We start from the raw sequence: 18,720 nt of genomic DNA on the forward strand, positions 1-18,720 counted from the left end.
GTGGCAGATGCTGTTTGCTGGTGAACCAGACATCCCGTTATCCCCCTTCTGTCCTGCCTGCCTCCGCCTCAGAAGCTGGAAGCATCTCCCCTCCAGGGTGGCATGTGACACAATTCTGACCAAAGAGACACAAAAGCAGTAGCTCCTCTTGATAAAAGGGACAGATCCATTTGGTGCTAACCTGTCTTAAAGAGGGATGTGATGCTTGGAGTTGCAGCAGCCTTATGTGACCATGAGGGAAAGGTCAAGAGAGGGACAGAGACCTTGACCCTGCCGTCATTAAGCCACCAAACCAGCTATTACTATCTTTAGTCTTTTGGTTTATAGAAAAACAAGACGAGTTCTCTTGGTAAGTCAAGAGACTAACCTGTCAAATGCTGCAGAAAAAAGTTTACCTGGCATATAGGCATCATCTCTCTGAAGTTTCACCATAAATCTCTGATACAGATGAGATACCAGGCGCATCAGGGCTAAGCAGTTTCCTGGTCACACAAGCAGAAAGAGATACGTGGAGGGCTGAGGCTCCTGACTGCTTCAATCTAAAGCCCAGCACTTTTCACAAAGCGACACTGGCCTTCACCCTACTGCTGTCCAAGCACATTTGTCCCTTCCCTTTCTCATACGGGGAGGAAGGCGAGGGTCATGGGACCTGGCCTGTTTCAAACTATCTCGTTTCAGAGAACATGTTCCACCTCTTTCCAGTTTACCTGGAGACAGATATTAACAAGAAGAGTGGGCACAAGGGTAGAGGTTTCTTCATCTAAAGCAAGTAGGCAGTACTGCACAAGATGATGACAAATGCCAAGACACTGGAAAAATTCAAATGAAACTCGAGCAATTAAAAAACAAGCTTAGGTGGGGGGTGGGGAAAGCTTATGATAATTGTGGTTGTATTTACTCAAAGAGACCAAAACCAAATGAAAAAACATATGATGAAGGTACTGAGGAAATGACTGCAGAGTCATTTGAAATGTGAAATGAGCTTTTGATGACTTAACTCTGCTAATGACCCATCTACCCGTGTGCGCTGAGCTTCAGGGGCTGCCAAGGCTTGTCCTGTGAGCCACAGGGCTGTGCTGGGCTGAGAAGGGGAGAGCCAGAACTTAGGCTCATCCCCACGCCATCCTCAGCACCCATGGGCCTCCTCACCAATATGGGATGGGCACCAGAGTTCTTGGCATGGTCCAAGCAGGTCTGACACAGCTTCAGACTTGGATGCCTTTCTAACAGGGAACAGACTAGGAGCAAGCTCCATAGCCTGGGAGACAGCTGGCTGAGATGACCCAAGTCACTCTCCTACCCCATTTGTGAAATGGGGGAAGGACACTTATCTTGTCTCCCTCCCAATGAGATAACAGTGAGCAGAATCGGAAGCCAAATTCTGTTTTTAGATTACATAGATTACATTTATAAAGCAAAGGTATAACCATGGCTGGGCTTCCCAGATGGTGCAGTGGTAAAGAACCACCTGCCTATGCAGGAGACGCAAGGGACTTGTGTTCAATCCCTGGGTCGGGAGTCCTCTGGAGGAGGAAGTGGCACCCCACTCCAGGATTCTTGTCTGTAGAATCCCATGGACAGAGGAGCCTGGCGGGCTACAGTCTGTGAGTTGGCAAGAGCTGCATATGACTGAGTACACACACAGACATGATCACACCTACTATTTCTTTTAGATTGAACCACATGAAATTGCCAACATGCAAACTTTTCTTTACATAAAAAGTGGCAATTTCACATATTCAAACTAATAATCTTTAGATGGGAAAGCACCAGGCAGAATCACTATGGCCCATTAAAAAAAAAAAAAAGTTTACTTAGGAAAGAGGCACATTCCATTCCTATCACCTTAAGCCTTGGAAAGATCTACATGCAACAGTATTTGAGATGTGTTGTTATTTATTTATTTATACCCTACTGACTCCAAGAAGCATTTAAGGATAAATCAAATCAGGCAGCATTACCTGAAACAGGAGTAAACGGAGAAAAGTAAGAATAGGAGCAGGGTGGAGCCAAGATTGAGGCTAAATGAGCAGAGGCGAACGGCCCATTTTACAGGTAGGTTCTGCAAATGCCACTATATTTACATCGTCTGCAGTTTCTGTTCCCTGGTGGCCCAGTGGTTAAGACTCATACAGGGGACCCGGGTTCGATCTCCGGCCAGGGAACTTGATCTGACATGCCGCAGCTAAGAGTTTGCATGCCTCAACCAAAGATCCTGCCTGCTGCAACTATGACCTGGTGTAACCAGATAAAGAAACCTGTGAAAAGAAAGAAACAAGCTCAGAAGTGACACTGTCGATGGTAGTAAGTTCAGACAGGAGTTTGTCCTGGAGGTCCTTAAGAGGGAGAGTTCCTCTCAAAGGCTCCTTCTGGGTTTTTTTTTAAATATCCTTAATCTGGTTGGCTGGCTCCTCTCACATCAGAGATGTGGGAAAGGGGACAGGTCTTAACGTGGCAGGTGAAACCTGAGATGCTGCAAGGAAGCTCCCGCCTGCATGCACGCAAAGCCTTACCAAATCAGGTCAAGGTGGCCGATGATCAGGTTCCGTCCATTCTCCGTTTGGGTGAGCTGCAGCAGTAGCGCCAGGCTCTGCTGCCGGATGGCTGGGACCCTGGAGGTCAGGAGGGAGGGCAGGAGCCCGCCCGTGTCCGGGCACAGCACAAGCAGGCGCTGGTTCTCCTCTGCAAAACACAGGGCACGTCGGCCTCATGCAGACCATGGCGGTCACATGGGCTCTGTCTTCCCTCCTCTAAACAAGAAACCCAATTCTTCTCCAGGAGGCAGGATAATGAAGGTAAGAGCATGGATTCTAGAAGCAGACTGTTGGGTCTAAATGACCAGGAAATGCCCTTAGCTGAGTTATCAGCTTCCTCATTAGTGGAACAAGGAAGAGGACCAACGTAAGAGTTGTCATGATGATGAAATGAGTTAATACATGATGGAGTGGAGAGCAGGGACTGGCACATACATATATGTTAGCTAGTATCATTGTTCTTGCCAAAGGCTCCATGGTGGACGGTACCCAGCAATGTGAAGGGAAAGAAATCAGCTGAATGGTGAAAGAGCTTTAGACCATCGATTTTCATCTAATGGCCAAAGCAACCATCTGAGCTTTTTCTAGAAAACAAGAATGACCACATGAGAATATTAATGAATGAAGCACGCTACCCTTCCTGGTCTGTGAACTACTTTCAGGGTGGTAGCATTGGATATGCCCTCTCCCCATTTTACCCAGTTCATTTTCTAACCCAGTGCATGAATTTATCTAAGAGCAGGCAGAGGGATACAGGCTGGAATAAGAGGCTAAGGTCCAAAACAGAGCACAGTTTGTTTAAATTATAGGAAAAAAAAAGGAAAGTAGCTCACTGTAAACAACTCAAATAATACAAAATGTGCATAAGTTTCTTCTCTGTAACCTCCTCCAGGTAAGCCCTTTCCCTAAGGGGGGCTAGTATTCATATGAATAATGTTAAAGCATAATACACCCTTTCCCTGTAACTGGCTTTTCTCTCCAGTCAGCACTATATCACAGACATATTTCCACACCTTTCCTTTTAAGCATTCCTTTGTCCTATTTAAAAATGTCTCTGTATTTATTGAATTGGATATACCAAGATTCCATTCACCTGAGACAGAGCATTTATGTCCTAAGTTGTGTCTGATGGTATATTTCCAGATGTTAAAAAAAGATGTGACCCCAAGGTTCACAGAAACCAAAGTAGGGTGCAGAATGAGGAAGCAGGGCTATACAGAGAGATACAGGCCCCATTAGGACTGAGGAAACACCTGGTCACCAAGTCCATCTTCTTAACCTCAGGCTAGGGGATCTACGCAAACACCACCCGGAGCCCATGCAGTGTCCTACGAGTAGCAAGGCACCTTGATAAGGATGTTAATCTGAGCATAATTCCCTTCAGGGAAGAGGCCTCCTGATTCTCTGGAACCTAAGATTTCTAGAATTTAACGTGATTCCTCCACTCTACTAAATGAATTAAAAAAAATTATATTCTCTCATATTCAACACTTAACCATTTACAGGCTGCATTCATAAGCTCCCTCGCTGACTTCCCATGAGAACCCACGCATGGGAGACACAGCTATCACTATTCCCATTTTCACTGTTTTGTGTTCAACGTCAAACATTTTCCCCTATTTGAAAAAACACTTTTTTTTTTTAAATGAGAGAAACACCTAAAGTTTTTATTTACATTGAGGTCCCTGAAGTGGCGACTGTATAAAAATTGAGCAAACCCCGGAAGATGCTAATATGTAAAAAGGGAAGAGTCAGGGTAAATAAAATCTCCAAAGTGTGTTCGTCTCAATATTAAGCACTCAGTATTAATCAGTGTCACAAGAGACCATCAGGGATGGCTGTAAATCTCATGATGCTGAAAAGGGTACTATGATCAGCAAACAGGAGCACTATTTTTCAGCACAGAAAAGGAAAAACTCTACCCGCCCCACTGCCAATGCAAGAAGTGAAGCTACCTGCCTGCAAAGAGCAGGGCAAGTACCCAGGTGATGAGACGTGATGCCGACCGTGACCTTGCCCGCCGTGGAGGCAGCTATGAGGGTGCAGTGCAAGTCTGCATGTTTTCCCAGGGGACAGTCTAGACCTCCACTCTCCAGGGCCTATCCCAGGGGAAGAGCCACGCCTGCCCCTGCCCCTGCTCTGTAACTCCCCCATTACCAGCGCATCGGTGATGACTGTTGGTGGCTCCCTGGCTTACCGTTCTCACTGCACACTGCCTGCCAGAGTCGGAGAACAGATAAGCACACCGTCTCTTCCACCGCATCTTTTCCTGCTGTAGAAAAGCACCTACAGTGGGCAAGGGAGAGACATATTAAAACTGCAGTCTTGATCTTCCTTTCAGTTGGTTTCATTTCACCTCCAGACTCCTCAAATGTGGGTTTCAGCAGAGCACCAGGACCGAGGGACGGCTAAGCCCTGAACTGAGGTCCAGGACAAGGATACAGCTGAGGAAGCTGGGGCTGCCTGGAGGGAGGACAGTGAGCCAGGGGCCAGGGCGATGGATGCACCAGACCAGCAAACTGTTCACGGGCCTCCTCACGCCTGCAAATGTGTGCCAGTGACTCCAACCCAGGTCTTGTCCTAATCCCCAGGAATTGCATCAGAACAACTGAAGTACAAAATAAAATTAAAATACATTTAGCAGACTACCTCCTGCCATATGAGTCTTTCTTCAGATGAAATTATACATGGGATCAGCCAGGACCCAGCTGATCTCATTTCCTGAAATGATCAGCAAATTCCAAAAGACGAAAGGAACGAAGAGCCATCTTGCAAAAACAGGCGGGAAAACTCCCAGAAAGAATGATCATTTCTCTGACTTTGAAGGGCTTGGAGGAACCCTGGCAAGTTTTGCTAACTTCACTCTCTCTGCATTTGTTAACTGTGGTCTAACTTAAGCTGCTCCCAGCTCAAGGGTCTCACATGGCACCCAGTATTGACTGAAAGTAGTACCATCTACGATCATGCTGCCTGTGTGCCGAGTGTCTGATTGCATAAGACATGGTCATCTTTCCTTCCTTTGAGGCCAGGCTGTCTTTGCAAGCATCCCTACCTTCTTATGACCTCATTCTCACTGATGATACTGAATCCATTGTTTGTTCTGAATAAAGTTCGTTCTGTGCCTGAAACAAATTCGAAGAAAACCACATCATCAGAACCCTGAACTGTCTGCCTGAACCGTCTAGCTGTCACAGAGCCAGATGATAACAGAAAACCAATATGGAATGTCTAGGTCATCAAATTCACAGTTTGGGCAGAAATTAATGCCTCCCATTCTGAAACCTACACCTATCATCAGGCACTTGGTATCACAGTAAGAGGGACATCCTGTTCACAGGAAAGCTGGGTCCAGGTGGCCCTGTGAGTGATCTGACTCCTCATTTTGTAAGCTTTAGAGAGTCGCCAGGAGCTGCTTAACCTCCTGGAAAAACTGGTGTATCCATCTCTTCTTAAATGTTTATTTCAAAGCTGTTTCCAGGCTCTAGAGAGGAACTGATAATCTTCAAGAAAATACTGCAGGGGTGTTTGAGCACCATCCACTGTACACTAAAGAGAAGTTAGACTCCATCCATTTGTACAAACAAACAACATTCTGGCACTGAGGGACAAGGAAAGTTTCAGTCCTGGGATCAGTGATTACAGGAACTGGTAAGAGAGAGCAGCATGGGTCTCATTAGTGGGAGGATAGCTGATGTTTGCTCTGAAACTCTTTTCACATCCTAGGAAACTATTAAGTGTGACTGGGATGAACTTCATGGTTTATCTTACAAAATTCTGTCTTCCATTCCTCTATAGTTGGGGGAGGTATGTGGGGATAACACAGGGTGCTTGGGGAATATATATGGGCTATGTGGGGCTTCCCTGGTAGCTCAGCTGGTGAAGAATCCACCTGCAATGCAGGAGACCCTGGTTTGATTCCTGAATTGGGAAGATCCCCTGGAGAAGGAATAGACTACCCACTCCGTTATTTGGGGGCTTCCCTGGTGGTTCAGACAGTAAAGAATCTGCCTGCAATGCAGGAGACCCCAGTTCGATTCCTGGGTCAGAAAGAGCCACTGTAGAAGGCATAGGCTACCCACTCCAGTATTTGGGGGCTTCCCTAGTGGTTCAGATGGTAAAGAATCCCCCTGTAATGTAGGAGATCTGGGTTTGATCCCTGAGTTGGGAAGATCCCCTGAAGAAAAGAATGGCTACCCACTCTAACATTCTAGCCTGGAGAATTTCATGGACAGAGGAGCCTGGCTGGCTACAGTCCATGGGGTCGCAGAGTCAGACATGACTAAGCAACGTTCACATGGGGTAAGTGTGGGGTATGCAAATGGTGTGTGGGTATGTGCAGCCCATGGGGAACAGATGAGAGGTGGATGTGTGTGGTGTGTGGATATGTGATATAAGCATATATGGGGTCTGTATCCCACGTGAATGGTGTGTGTGTGTGTGTACATGATGTGAGCACATGCTGTGTGTGTGCATGTTAAGTGTATATGCAATGGGTGTATGCTGTGTTTTTTGTTGCATTGTGTGTCTGGTATTTATTGCAGGTGTGTGCAGTGTCAGCAGAGGAGAGGATGGAGCTGGCTGGGTGGAGGATATTTCTTAAGCAACCTCTTTAGAACCTACATTATAATAGATCTTCAATCAATATCTGTGGAAGGAATGGAGGAAGGGATTCTCTGCCTCATATGATCAGACCTCTAAACTCTGTCCCTTCACACTAGACAACATTCATGAGATCACACACACTGCTGGCTTACAATCCTTCATCATCTCAGTCAGGATTTCAATTCCCCCTGCGTAGAACAAAGGGATCTGATCAGGCTTGGAAAGAGTCTCCAGAAGATTCTTGGTCGTCACGGCCGAGTTCTTTCCTGAGTCCAGTGACTCCTGGGCTTCCTTCTCTTGAAGGTCTGCTCTCTCCCGAAGATCTACCTGATTTAGGTAATCTAGTAAAACAAGGAGGAGAAGCACAGCAACATCCTAACAAGCAACTCGTGGACCAACCTTTTTCTGAAGATGGAAAGTTGAGAGGCAGAAAGCATGAGAATAATTCAAACTTGTTTTCAGCACAGAAAACTTTTAGGAAGAGTGTACAGTTTCTGCCCAGAATCTTAAAACATCTTGAAATCATTCAAGGACAACATCGTTTGCTGTCTAGAAGGCTCTGGGGGAGGATGGTAGAGAAAAGGAGGAAGGCCAAGAACAGAGAAAAAGGAGGTGGACAGGGTGGTTAATGAGAGGATTGGACTGTGCAGGGCTGGGCAAGGCTGTGCCTGTGGCCAAGCGCAGAGAAGGTGTGGAGGGCACCCCATAGCCAGAGCAGAGGGGAGGTGCAATTCAAACAAGGACGTCAGCAGGAAGTCTCACCTTTTACCTGTGTCTGCAGCTGGGGGTTTATTTCTAAGATCTTCTGATAACACTCTCTAGACTGGAAGAAAGAAACAAGGTCATGAAGAGTGGCTGGGGGGGAGCGGTGATTATAAGAAAGGCACTAGCTACCACAGGGCTTGGCTTCTTCATTATCTCCTCCCAGCCTCCCCTGCTCCCCTCGTCAGAGGCAGGCATGGGGAACGCAGCGTGCATTTGACATTTTGTTTAGACTTCTCTGGTTCTGTGGGGGCAAGGGGCAATATTTCAAAATTCATTTTTAAAAATAGTGTTGTCAGATACAGTCTCTGATGGAAAATAACCACTCCTAAATTCTCATGGTTCATGACTGGCTGGGAGAGGAATAATCATAAGGTTAATGCAAAATTCAGATATGATATCTGCACTGAGAAAGAATGGGAGGCTACCTGTCAGATATGCCCACATGGAATAAGGAAATAAATGAAGCTAGAAACATTTGACGGAGATTTCGGAACAGGAAGAGATAATTGCCTATTTAAACGTGCAGGCTGCAAAGGGCTAGCGAGGGGGCTGTTCACTGGCCATGGAATAGTCAACTAGAACCCCTGAGAGTGAGGGGCTCTCGCTGAGGACACTATTAGAAAGTTCCTGCAGAAGAAAGATTCTTGCTAATGGGTTTAGGATGACAGGTTTAGGGCACAGAAGAAAAGCTCACGGGGGAGAAAAAATGGTTCTCAGATATCTTAAAGGCTTAAGACTCATCTAGAAGATCAGGATTAAGAAATAAACTGAAGAGAAAAACATCACATTAAAACAGTGAAGAGTGTTGCAAGATATCGAACATGGTAACTATAATAGATTGAATGTTTGGATCTTCCAAAATTCATGTTGAAACCTAATCCCCAATGTGATGGATCTGGACGTGTGGGCTCTGGGAGGCGACTGGGTCAGAGGTGGAGCCATCATGAGGGAGATGAGCACCCTTATTAAAGGGACCCAGAGAGCTTCCTTGCTCCTGCTCTCTGTCTATGAACTAGGACAAAGGCCCTCATCAGACACTGAATTTGCTAGCATCTTGATCTTGGACTTCCTAGAATTGGGAGAAATAAACCTTTGTTGTATAAGCCACCTGGTCTATGGAACCCCAAAGGACTAAGATAATATCCCTGTTTCCAACTTCTTTTCAACCCTAGCTCTAATCTATCAATAATTCTCGTTGACTTCACTGTGAGCGTATAAGCAGAAGCCCTCACTTCTTACCACCTTCATTGTCACCAACCTGGTCCAAGTCATCATCACGTCTCACTTGGATGACTTGTTGCAATAGTGTTCTGACTGGTTTTCTGTCTTTTTCTTACCATGTCAAGATACATTCTCAATACAGCAGAGTGATCCTTTAGAATACAAGTCAAATCATTTCACTTCTTTACTCAAAACCTTCTGATGGTTCCCAGAGCACTCAAACTAAAAGTCCAGGTCCTTCCAAAAACCTGTAGGGCCCTAGGGCATCAGTCCCGCACACACTCCCACAGGCTCACCCTATCTCCTCTCACCCTCCTTGCTCGTTCCGTTCTAACCATCTGCCTATCTGGACCATTCCTCCACTGTATATCCACATGGTTTCCTCACTTCATGCCCCTCTTTCCTTCAGAGAATCCTTCCCTGGCCACTCTCTATAAAACCAATCTCACCTTCACCACTTCCCAATGACACTTATCACTATCTAATGTACCACACATCTACTTATTTGGTTTCTATCTTGCAACAGGTCACCCTTACTGCGAGAAAGTAAGTCAAGGATTTTCTCTGGTTTCCTGCTGATTTCCTGCTGCCTAGAACAGTGCCTGGGACTGTGTCCCAGAGAGTATGCATTAAATATTTGCTGAGTGAAATAATTAACTAAGTAAATTAATGACTAAATGGAATTTGGTGGACAGGGGATTAACATTTTCCTTTTTACTTCTCTATTATTTGACTTTATCCTAATAAGTTTGTATTATTTTTGAATTAAAATCCAACAGAGAATAATTTTTTTTAAATGTACAATAGGGAGCAATTTCTTTTTAAACACATTATATCTTGTAAATGGAAATACATCTCATGTTCATGGATTGGAAGCCTTAATATTATTAACAATATTCAATGCAATTCAATGCAATCTCCATTAAAATTCCATCTGTCTGAATAACATTCCATTGTATAAATATACCACATCTTTATTCATTCATCTGACAATGGGCATTTAGGCTGCTTACATGTCTTGGCTATTGTAAATAGTGCAACAGTGAACACTGGGGTGCATGCATCTTTTCAAATTATGACTTTCCCTAGATATATGCTCAGGAGTGGGATTATGGGATCATAAGGTAGCTCTATTTTTAGCGTTTGTAAGGAACCTCTATACTGTTGTCCAATTTATATTCCCACCAACAGCGTAGGAGGGCTACTTTCTCTCCATACCCTCTTCAGCATTTATTATTTATATTACTCAGCCATAAAAGAAGAATAAAATAATTCCATTCGCATCAACACGGATAGACCTAGAAATTATCATACCAAGTGAAGTAAGCCAGAAAAAGACAAATATGATATTCCTTATATGTGAAATCTAAAAAAAAATGACACAATGAACTTATATAGAAATAGACCTAAAAACAGAGGAAAAAAACTTATAGTTACCAAAGGGGAAAGGGTGGAGAGAGACAAATTAGGAATTTCAGTTCAGTTCAGACGCCCAGTCACGTCCAATTCTTTGCCATCCCATGGACTGCAGCATGCCAAGCCTCCCTGTCCATCACCAACTCCCGGATTTTACTCAGACTCATGTCTATCCAGTCGGTGATGCCATCCAACCATCTCATCCTCTGTCATCCCCTTCTCCTCCTGCCTTCAATCTTCCCCAGCATCAGGGTCTTTTCCAATAAGTCAGTTCTTCGCATCAGGTGACCAAAATTTTGGAGTTTCAGCTTCAGCATCAGTTCTTCTGAAGAATATTCAGGACTGATTTCCTTTAGGATTGACTGGTTTGATCTTCTTGCAGTCCAAGGGACTCTCAAGAGTCTTATCCAACACCACAGCTCAAAAGCATCAATTCTTCGGTGCTCAGCTTTCTTTACAGTCCAACTCTCACAGCCATACATGACTACTGGAAAAACCATAGTTTTGACTAGATGGACCTTTGTCGGCAAAGTAATGTCTCTGCTTTTTAATATGCTGTCTAGGTTGGTCATAGCTTTTCTAAGGAGCAAGTGTCTTTTAATTTCATTGCTGCAGTCACCAACTGCATATTTTGGAGCCCAAGAAAACAAAGGCTGTCGCTGTTTCCATTGTTTCCCCATCTATTTGCCATGAAGTGATGGGGCTGAATGCCATGATCTTAGTTTTTTGAATACTCAATTTTAAGCCATCTTTTTCACTCTCCTCTTTCACTTTCATCAAGAGGCTCTTTAGTTCCTCTTCACTTTCTGCCATAAGAGTGGTGTCATCTGTGTATCTGAGGTTATTGATATTTCTCCCAGAGTTCAGGATTCCAGCTTGTGCTTCATCCAGCCTGACATTTTGCATGATGTACTATGCATATAAGTTACATAAGCAGGGTGACAATATACAGCCTTGACATAGTCCTTTCCCAATTTGGAACCAGTCTGTTGCCCCATGTCCAGTTCTAACTGTTGCTTCTTGACATGCATACAGATTTCTCAGGAGGCTGGATGCTGCTGCTAAGTCACTTCAGTCGTGTCCGACTCTGTGCGACTCCATAGATGGCAGCCCACCAGGCTCCCCCGTCCCTGGGATTCTCCAGGCAAGAATACTGGAGTGGGTTGCCATTTCCTTCTCCAATGCATGAAAAGTGAAAAGTGAAAGTGAAGTCGCTCAGTCGTGCCCGACTCTTAGAGACTCCATGGACTGCAGCCTACCAGGTTCCTCCATCCAGGGGATTTTCCAGGCAAGAGTACTGGAGTGGGGTGCCATTGCCTTCTCCACAGGAGGCCGGATAGTCACATGTAAAAGAATGAAGTTGGATCACTTCCTCACACTATATACAAAAATTAACTTGAACTGGATCAGAGATCTAAATACAAGTGGTAAAGCCATAAAATTCTTAGATCTTGGATTAGGCAATGGTTTCTGACATTTGATATCAAAATCATAAGCAATCAAAGGAAAAAATTAGGTAATGTAGACTTTCATTAGAAGTAAAAAACTCTTGTGCTATGAAGTGAAAAGATAACACAGAGAATGGAAGAAAATATTTTTAAATCATTTATCTGATAAGGGACTTGTATCCAGAATTTATATTGAATATTACATTATGATAATATTTATATTACTTTATATTTAAGTTATATAAATTTATATGAGATTGATTACATTTATATTCAATATAAAAAGACAACCTATTGAGAAAATAGACAAAGGATCTGAAGAGACATTTCTCCAAAGATACATAAATGGCCAATAAGCACATGAAAAGAGACTCAACATTATTAGCCAACAGAGAAATGCAAATCAAAAATATGAAATACCACTATAAGGTGGTATACTCATCAGGACGGGTATAATAAAAAAGACAAATAAATAGCAAATATTGTCTGGGATGTGGAGAAATCGGAAACATATACTGCTGGCAGGAATGCCAAATGATACAGCCACTCTGGAAATCGCATGGGCAATTCTTCCAAAGAATAAACACAGAGTTACCGTGTGACTCTTCAGTTTCACTCCTGGGTGTATAGCCAAAGAGATCGTAAACATGTGTCTATACAAAAGCTTGTACATGGATGTTCATAATAGCCAAGAAAGGAAATAAGTCACATGTTCAACTGACGAACGGATAAATAAAATGTGGTATATCCATAAATGGAATATTGTTTGGCAATAAAAGAAATGAAGTACTACATATTAGTATATTACAACATGGATGAAACTTGCAAACATTATGCTAAGTGAAAGAAACCAGTCATGAAAGACCACAAATTGTATAGTTCTATTTATATGAATAGTGTAGAATAGGCAAATGGATAAAGACAGCAGTAGTTTATTAGTTGCCTAGGGGTGAACTGGGGGTGGGGGTGGAGGGAAGGGAAGTGACTGCTAGTGGGTGACAAAAATGTTCTAAAGTTGACTGTGCAATTCTGACAAGACACTAAAAACCACTGAGTTGTGTATCTTTCATAGAAGAATCGTTTGACACCTGAATCAGATCTTAACAAAGCTGCTATTACAAAATATATCTCAGTGTGTACATATATCTGCACGGTTGCTTTCTGGTGATGAGATCACAAGTGAATTTTGCTTTTTCATCTTTTTGCTTATGTCTTTTCTCTCCAGAGATGCTCCGCCCAGGGCTGAAAGAACACTGGGAGAAGACACTGCAGAAGAAGTTCCTATGGCAGGTGGGGCTATACCAGATGACACTCAATATCCTCCCCAACTCTAAGATTTACTGTGGAAAATACTAAAATGGGGATTAACATCTCATCAACTTGGAGGAATGTGGTTCTCCTCTGAGACACTCTGAAGCACTGCTCTAAGATCAAACATACCACTTAAGCTTCCTCTTGCACTTACCTCACTGTAGTTCTTTAGGGCTAGGTGGGCTTTTCCCATGTGGAAATACGCTTTTGTGCATTTTTCATCACACTGCATAAAAGAGAATAACTGATCAGATGTTTTGGAAGATTTGAAATCATCAGCACCAACTGCCCAGCTAATAGGGTTAGGGTAGCGCTTTGATTCCCAGGACAGCCACCAGAGTTGACAATTAAGACTTTTTCTGTGCATCTGTGACCAAAATAATTGATGCTTGCAAGGAGCCTGGATGCACAAGTAAGCTCTATATCAAATTAATTCATTTCCATTTAATGGAACTCAACCAGGAAACAAACCAGAAAACCTTAGTTTAGAAGAGCTCTTGACCCTGGTTGAACATTAGAATCACCTGGGGGTGCTTGTAAAAAAAAATCCTGACAGCCCAGCTGAAACCCACAGCAATTAAATTATACCCATGGGTAGGACTGAGGCATCAATAATTTCTTATACTCTCCAGGTAATATAAATGCCCAACCAAGTTTGAGAACCACTGGTTTATTAGCAGGTAGGAAAATTTACTCTGGGTAAACAACCGAGGTTATTATTACATCTTAGGAAGCCTGGCAAGTTCCTCCCTCGAAATAAACCACAATATATATACCGGGTACTTGGTTTGTTATCACTTTTGATCAGAAAGTGAGCCCCCTTTAAAACTTATGAAACTTATGGCTGAAACAATACTGCTTGTTCAAGGGACCCTGCACTGGCCTGCTCTGAATTACTGTAACTACAGAGGGAATGATATAGGACAAAGACATAAACTTAAAGCATCCAGTTAATTCACTGAAGCCCTTTTATGTGCCAGGCCTTGTGCTGGGTCAGATGCTGTCAGGCATGTGGATGTACAGAGGGAGTCCAAGTTCAGGAGTCTAGAAAGTCCTGGGTAAAGCCCTGTCTGCCTCTCACTGGCCAGGCCCCCCAGGCTTTCTGAGGTCATCATCCCCAACTGCAAAGTGGAGATCATAACAGTGTTTCTCCTGGGCTGTTGCGAGGAGAGAACGTGTGTAAAACAGTGCAATACCAGGTAACAGAGTGTTAGCTGCTATTGCTGCATTTACAAGGAAAGCAATCCATTTCAGGGCAAAAAGGAAAATTTAAGAAAAGCTAAAGAATAATAGAAGGGGTAACAATAATCATTACATTTGAAGAGGCCTTTATAGATGCATTTTCATGAATATCATTTCCTGATTCCTTGCTAAGTGAATGATGGTAATTATATTAATTACCATTATTTTCAGTCCTGACTATATGGTTCATATGAATGATCTTATGTAAACCTTATAGCAACTCTATGAAGGAGATATAGTTATTACTCCCATTTCACAGATGAGGAAACCAGGGGTCAGAGAGGTTTAAGGTCACACAGACCCTAAATGGAAGAACTGGGATTAAGATCTAGCCATTGGACTCCAGGACCCAAAGGCTTAGAAATCACACTGGATCTCCTGCAGAGAAGTGCTACAGCAATTCAGAAGGAGGAAACCCACTCTGAAGAGATATACAGCAAGTCCCCTACATACGAACCTGCAAGTTGCAAACTTTCAAAGATGCAAATGTGCATCTGGTTCCAGCAAGCAACATCTCCCTCCTCCAGTCAGTAACCCTTCTTGCCTGTTCACTCCTTGCCAGCCCCGTATGCCAACTTTTGTACCAAACTACTATACTTTTCAAGGTACTGTACACTGATTAAAAATGTTTTCTTTATCTTCTGTTCATTTGCTTTTTACGTATTATTTGTGTGAAACCTATCATAGTACAGTACTATATAGCCGATTGTGTTAGTTAGGTACCATGGCTAACATTATTGGACTTATGAACATATTGGATTTATGAACGCACTCCTGGAATGGAACTTGTTCCTATGTAGGGGACTTACTGTAGTCTAACAAAGACATACTGCATTTCAGAGGATGCCAAGACAATCACATAGAAACCTTTGGGGGTGGGGGCAGCCGAAATGCGGGGATGGGGGCAGCTGAAATGCCCCTGGCAGGGATGAGTGTTGAACCCACGCGAAGAGACAAGAGCTTTGAAGGAGAAACTGCAGGAAGAAGAAATTCAGGGAGCTGTGGTGTGAACCCTGCAGAACTCACACAGGATGAAACTAAGGCTTCACTGGCAGACGTCAGGGTTCCAACAGGGGAAAGGGAGCCCCACTGTGCCCTCCTGACAGGGTGTATTGTGGCCACGCCTCTGCAGACACTGACACCAGGGCCCGCTCACATGCTTTCTCACTAATAGGCCCTTTCTCCTTTGATGAGGTATCAATTCTCACCAGGACTCTCTCAGGCAAACCCCAGATCCCCTTAAAAGGAATTCTGCCTTCAGAGGAAGATGTCTTTTATTGTGAAGGAAGATTTCTGCCAAGAAAGAAATGATTCTGATCCTAATTGAAACCTGTTTCACTGCCTTATCTTCTCAGAAAAGGAACATGGGCCTTGAAATATCATCACATGGGCTTGTCGCTGCCAAGTCACAGGTGTCAAAAATACTAAATTGGCATGAAAGGACTAATACTTTCATGGGGTAAAATAATAATGGAGTGCCACTGATGTTCACTACTGATATTTTAAAATGTGAAACTTTTTCTTTTGATTCACAACTTCCATGTAGAGCCAACCCTTGTTAGTTTTTAGATCTCCTTACACATTTTTTCCCCCAGCCCTCCAAGTGTTCACCTAATCCTCTGCAACAGGGAGCCCTGCTGGGCTCTTATCAAGGTTGGTTGCTGGGTCTCAGCTATGCTGGACCAGCTCTGCTTCGGTCTCACCGTTCGTCACACTGTGCTTCAATTAACGTTTAGGAACAGGTCAGCGTGTCGTGCTGAATCACCATGAGGCTGTGATTAACTCTTTGGGCCTTCACAGTTCAGAAAAGATACTCATGAGAAGCCCCATGAGATCTTGTTTCTACCACAGAAGGAATGAGAGCCACGCCCAGGGATGACAGGGTTTCCAGTTTCCGAGGAGAGGTGTTTACAGTCAACAGCTCAGGGCACCAGCCTATGGCGAGGCCAACGTGGGCTATGTGATCCCGGGCAGTTTACTTAATTAATCTCTGAGGTTCAACTTCCTTGTTAGAAAGATAACTGTGGTGTTGACCAGAACAGAAGGCTGTGAGGCTTCAATGAGATGGGTCACAGCCAGTGAGCAGAAACGCAGCTTTTGCTCTTATTGCTAAAACACCAGAGGAAAATGCCCTTGCCTCTCTCTTCTCTTACAGATGATAGTAGGGAAAAAAAATAATAATAAACAACAAAAAACCATGATCACATATGACCCAGCAATCCCACTTCTGGGCATACACACCGAGGAAACCAGATCTGAAAGAGACACATGCACCCCAATGTTTAAGGCAGCACTGTTTATAATAGCCAGGACATGGAAGCAACCTAGATGCCCATCAGCAGACGAATGGATAAGGAAGCTGTGGTACATATACACCATGGAATATTACTCAGCCATTAAAAAGAATTCATTTGAATCAGTTCTAATGAGATGGATGAAACTGGAGCCCATTATACAGAGTGAAGTAAGCCAGAAAGATAAAGACCAATACAGTATACTAACACATATATATGGAATTTAGAAAGATGGTAACGATAACTCTATATGCAAAACAGAAAAAGAGACACAGATGTACAGAACAGAATTTTGGACTCTGTGGGAGAAGGCGAGGGTGGGATGTTTCGAGAGAACAGCATTGAAACATGTATATTATCTAGGGTGAAACAGATCACCAGCCCAGGCTGGATGCATGAGACAAATGCTCGGGCCTGGTGCACTGGGAAGACCCAGGGGGATGGGATGGGGAGGGAGGTGGGAGGGGGGATTGGGATGGGGAACACATGTAAATCCATGGCTGATTCATGTCAATGTATGACAAAAACCACTACAATATTGTAAAGTAATTAGCCTCCAACTAATAAAAATAAATGAAAAAAAAAAAAAAAAAACCATGATCACATAAAGCGACATAACAGGCTAGTAGATCTCTGCTGGAGCCATGAAGAACCATGAAGGCACCAGCTCTGGGCAGTTCTCATCACTTAAAGATTGTCACGATGCGGTGGGACAAGGTGTTTCCTGCACCATATCTTCTAGGGGGTAAAGAAATGAAGCAGATGTCTGTTTTGGAGAGACCCTCGTGTTTTAGAAACTGTTATTAGGAAAGGTGAGTTTCAAATTCCTTGCCTGCCTTCTCAATAGAAAGTAAGGAAGTAGGCAGGGCCAACGTGCTGCTGCAGTGATGGGCTCTTGGCTGGGCCACGCCCGCTCACTAAGCTGGGTTAGGCTGGGCTGGGGAAACTAAACCCAGGATAAACCTGACACATGTTCCTGGCACTTCAATTTTACTTGATTTTAAGTTATTTAAAATAATACAGTTATATTAAAACAAATAGATACAGTTAATGGTGTGCAATGCAAAATTTGCAAGGATTTCCAAGATATAGCGAAGTCGCTCAGTCATGTCCAACTCTTTGCAACCCCATGGACTGTAGCCCGCTAGGCTCCTCTGTCCATGGGATTCTCCAGGCAAGAATACTGAAGTGGATTGCCATTTCCTTCTCTAGGGGATCTTCCCGACCCAGGGATCGAACCTGGGTCTCCCGCACTGCAGGCAGACTCTTTACTGTCTGAGCCACTGGGGGCTCCTAGAAATAATTTGCATCTGAGAAGAAATTTCATGCTCTCTGCTTTTAGACCCTCCAGGGGCTCATGTTCCTTCTGTTAGCACGTTGGCAAGGAAGGTTGAGAGGCATTGGTTTTGATTATTTAGTTAAAGCCCCCTGTGACAGAGTAACTTGGGGGACTGTGGATTAAAGGTTTTTGAAATATTTAGTCATCTGAAATAATGTTCCAAAGAAGTGATCATGACATTTCTCTTTTAAAAACCCTTCTAAGATTTCCACTAACAGTCCTTCCTTCTCTCTACCTTTGATTATTTATTTTGGCAGAAATACCATGCACAGTATTATGCTATCTGCCTGAGGCCTGACTAGCATCCAGGTGGAACAACAGAACATCTTCCTTCTGATTATTTCTCTACACAGAAGGGTGCTATGATATATTTCTAAATTATCAGAGCTGGAGGGGAAAAGGATGAACTGATGAGGAAGAATGACGATGTGGCAGAAACAAGCCCCCCAGGTTGGCTCTAGAAAGCGTAAGACACATCTTCACTATCTCAAGGAGCAAAGCGTCTGCTAACAGTAGTAAAGGGTGAGCCATTGTGATAAAACCCTGAA

The 18,720-nt window shown here is 43.7% G+C and overlaps 1 protein-coding gene across 3 annotated transcripts in view; it reads right to left on the reverse strand.

Annotated features, from left to right (window-relative positions):
• TTC12 (tetratricopeptide repeat domain 12) overlaps window positions 1-18,720 on the reverse strand; it is a 49,059-nt gene that overhangs the window by 13,402 nt on the left and 16,937 nt on the right. For all 3 annotated transcript variants that reach the window (XM_020911927.2, XM_020911925.2, XM_020911926.2), the window contains exons 8-13: window positions 13,452-13,523; window positions 7,899-7,959; window positions 7,289-7,477; window positions 5,587-5,656; window positions 4,732-4,820; window positions 2,514-2,682 (exon numbers count right to left, since the gene is read on the reverse strand). In XM_020911927.2, the coding sequence (XP_020767586.2) occupies window positions 2,514-2,682; window positions 4,732-4,820; window positions 5,587-5,656; window positions 7,289-7,477; window positions 7,899-7,959; window positions 13,452-13,523 (650 nt within the window). The remainder of the gene's footprint in view (window positions 1-2,513; window positions 2,683-4,731; window positions 4,821-5,586; window positions 5,657-7,288; window positions 7,478-7,898; window positions 7,960-13,451; window positions 13,524-18,720) is intronic.

The sequence above is a fragment of the Odocoileus virginianus genome, chromosome 10, assembly GCF_023699985.2.
Source record: "Odocoileus virginianus isolate 20LAN1187 ecotype Illinois chromosome 10, Ovbor_1.2, whole genome shotgun sequence".
Taxonomy (NCBI): Eukaryota; Metazoa; Chordata; class Mammalia; order Artiodactyla; family Cervidae; genus Odocoileus; species Odocoileus virginianus.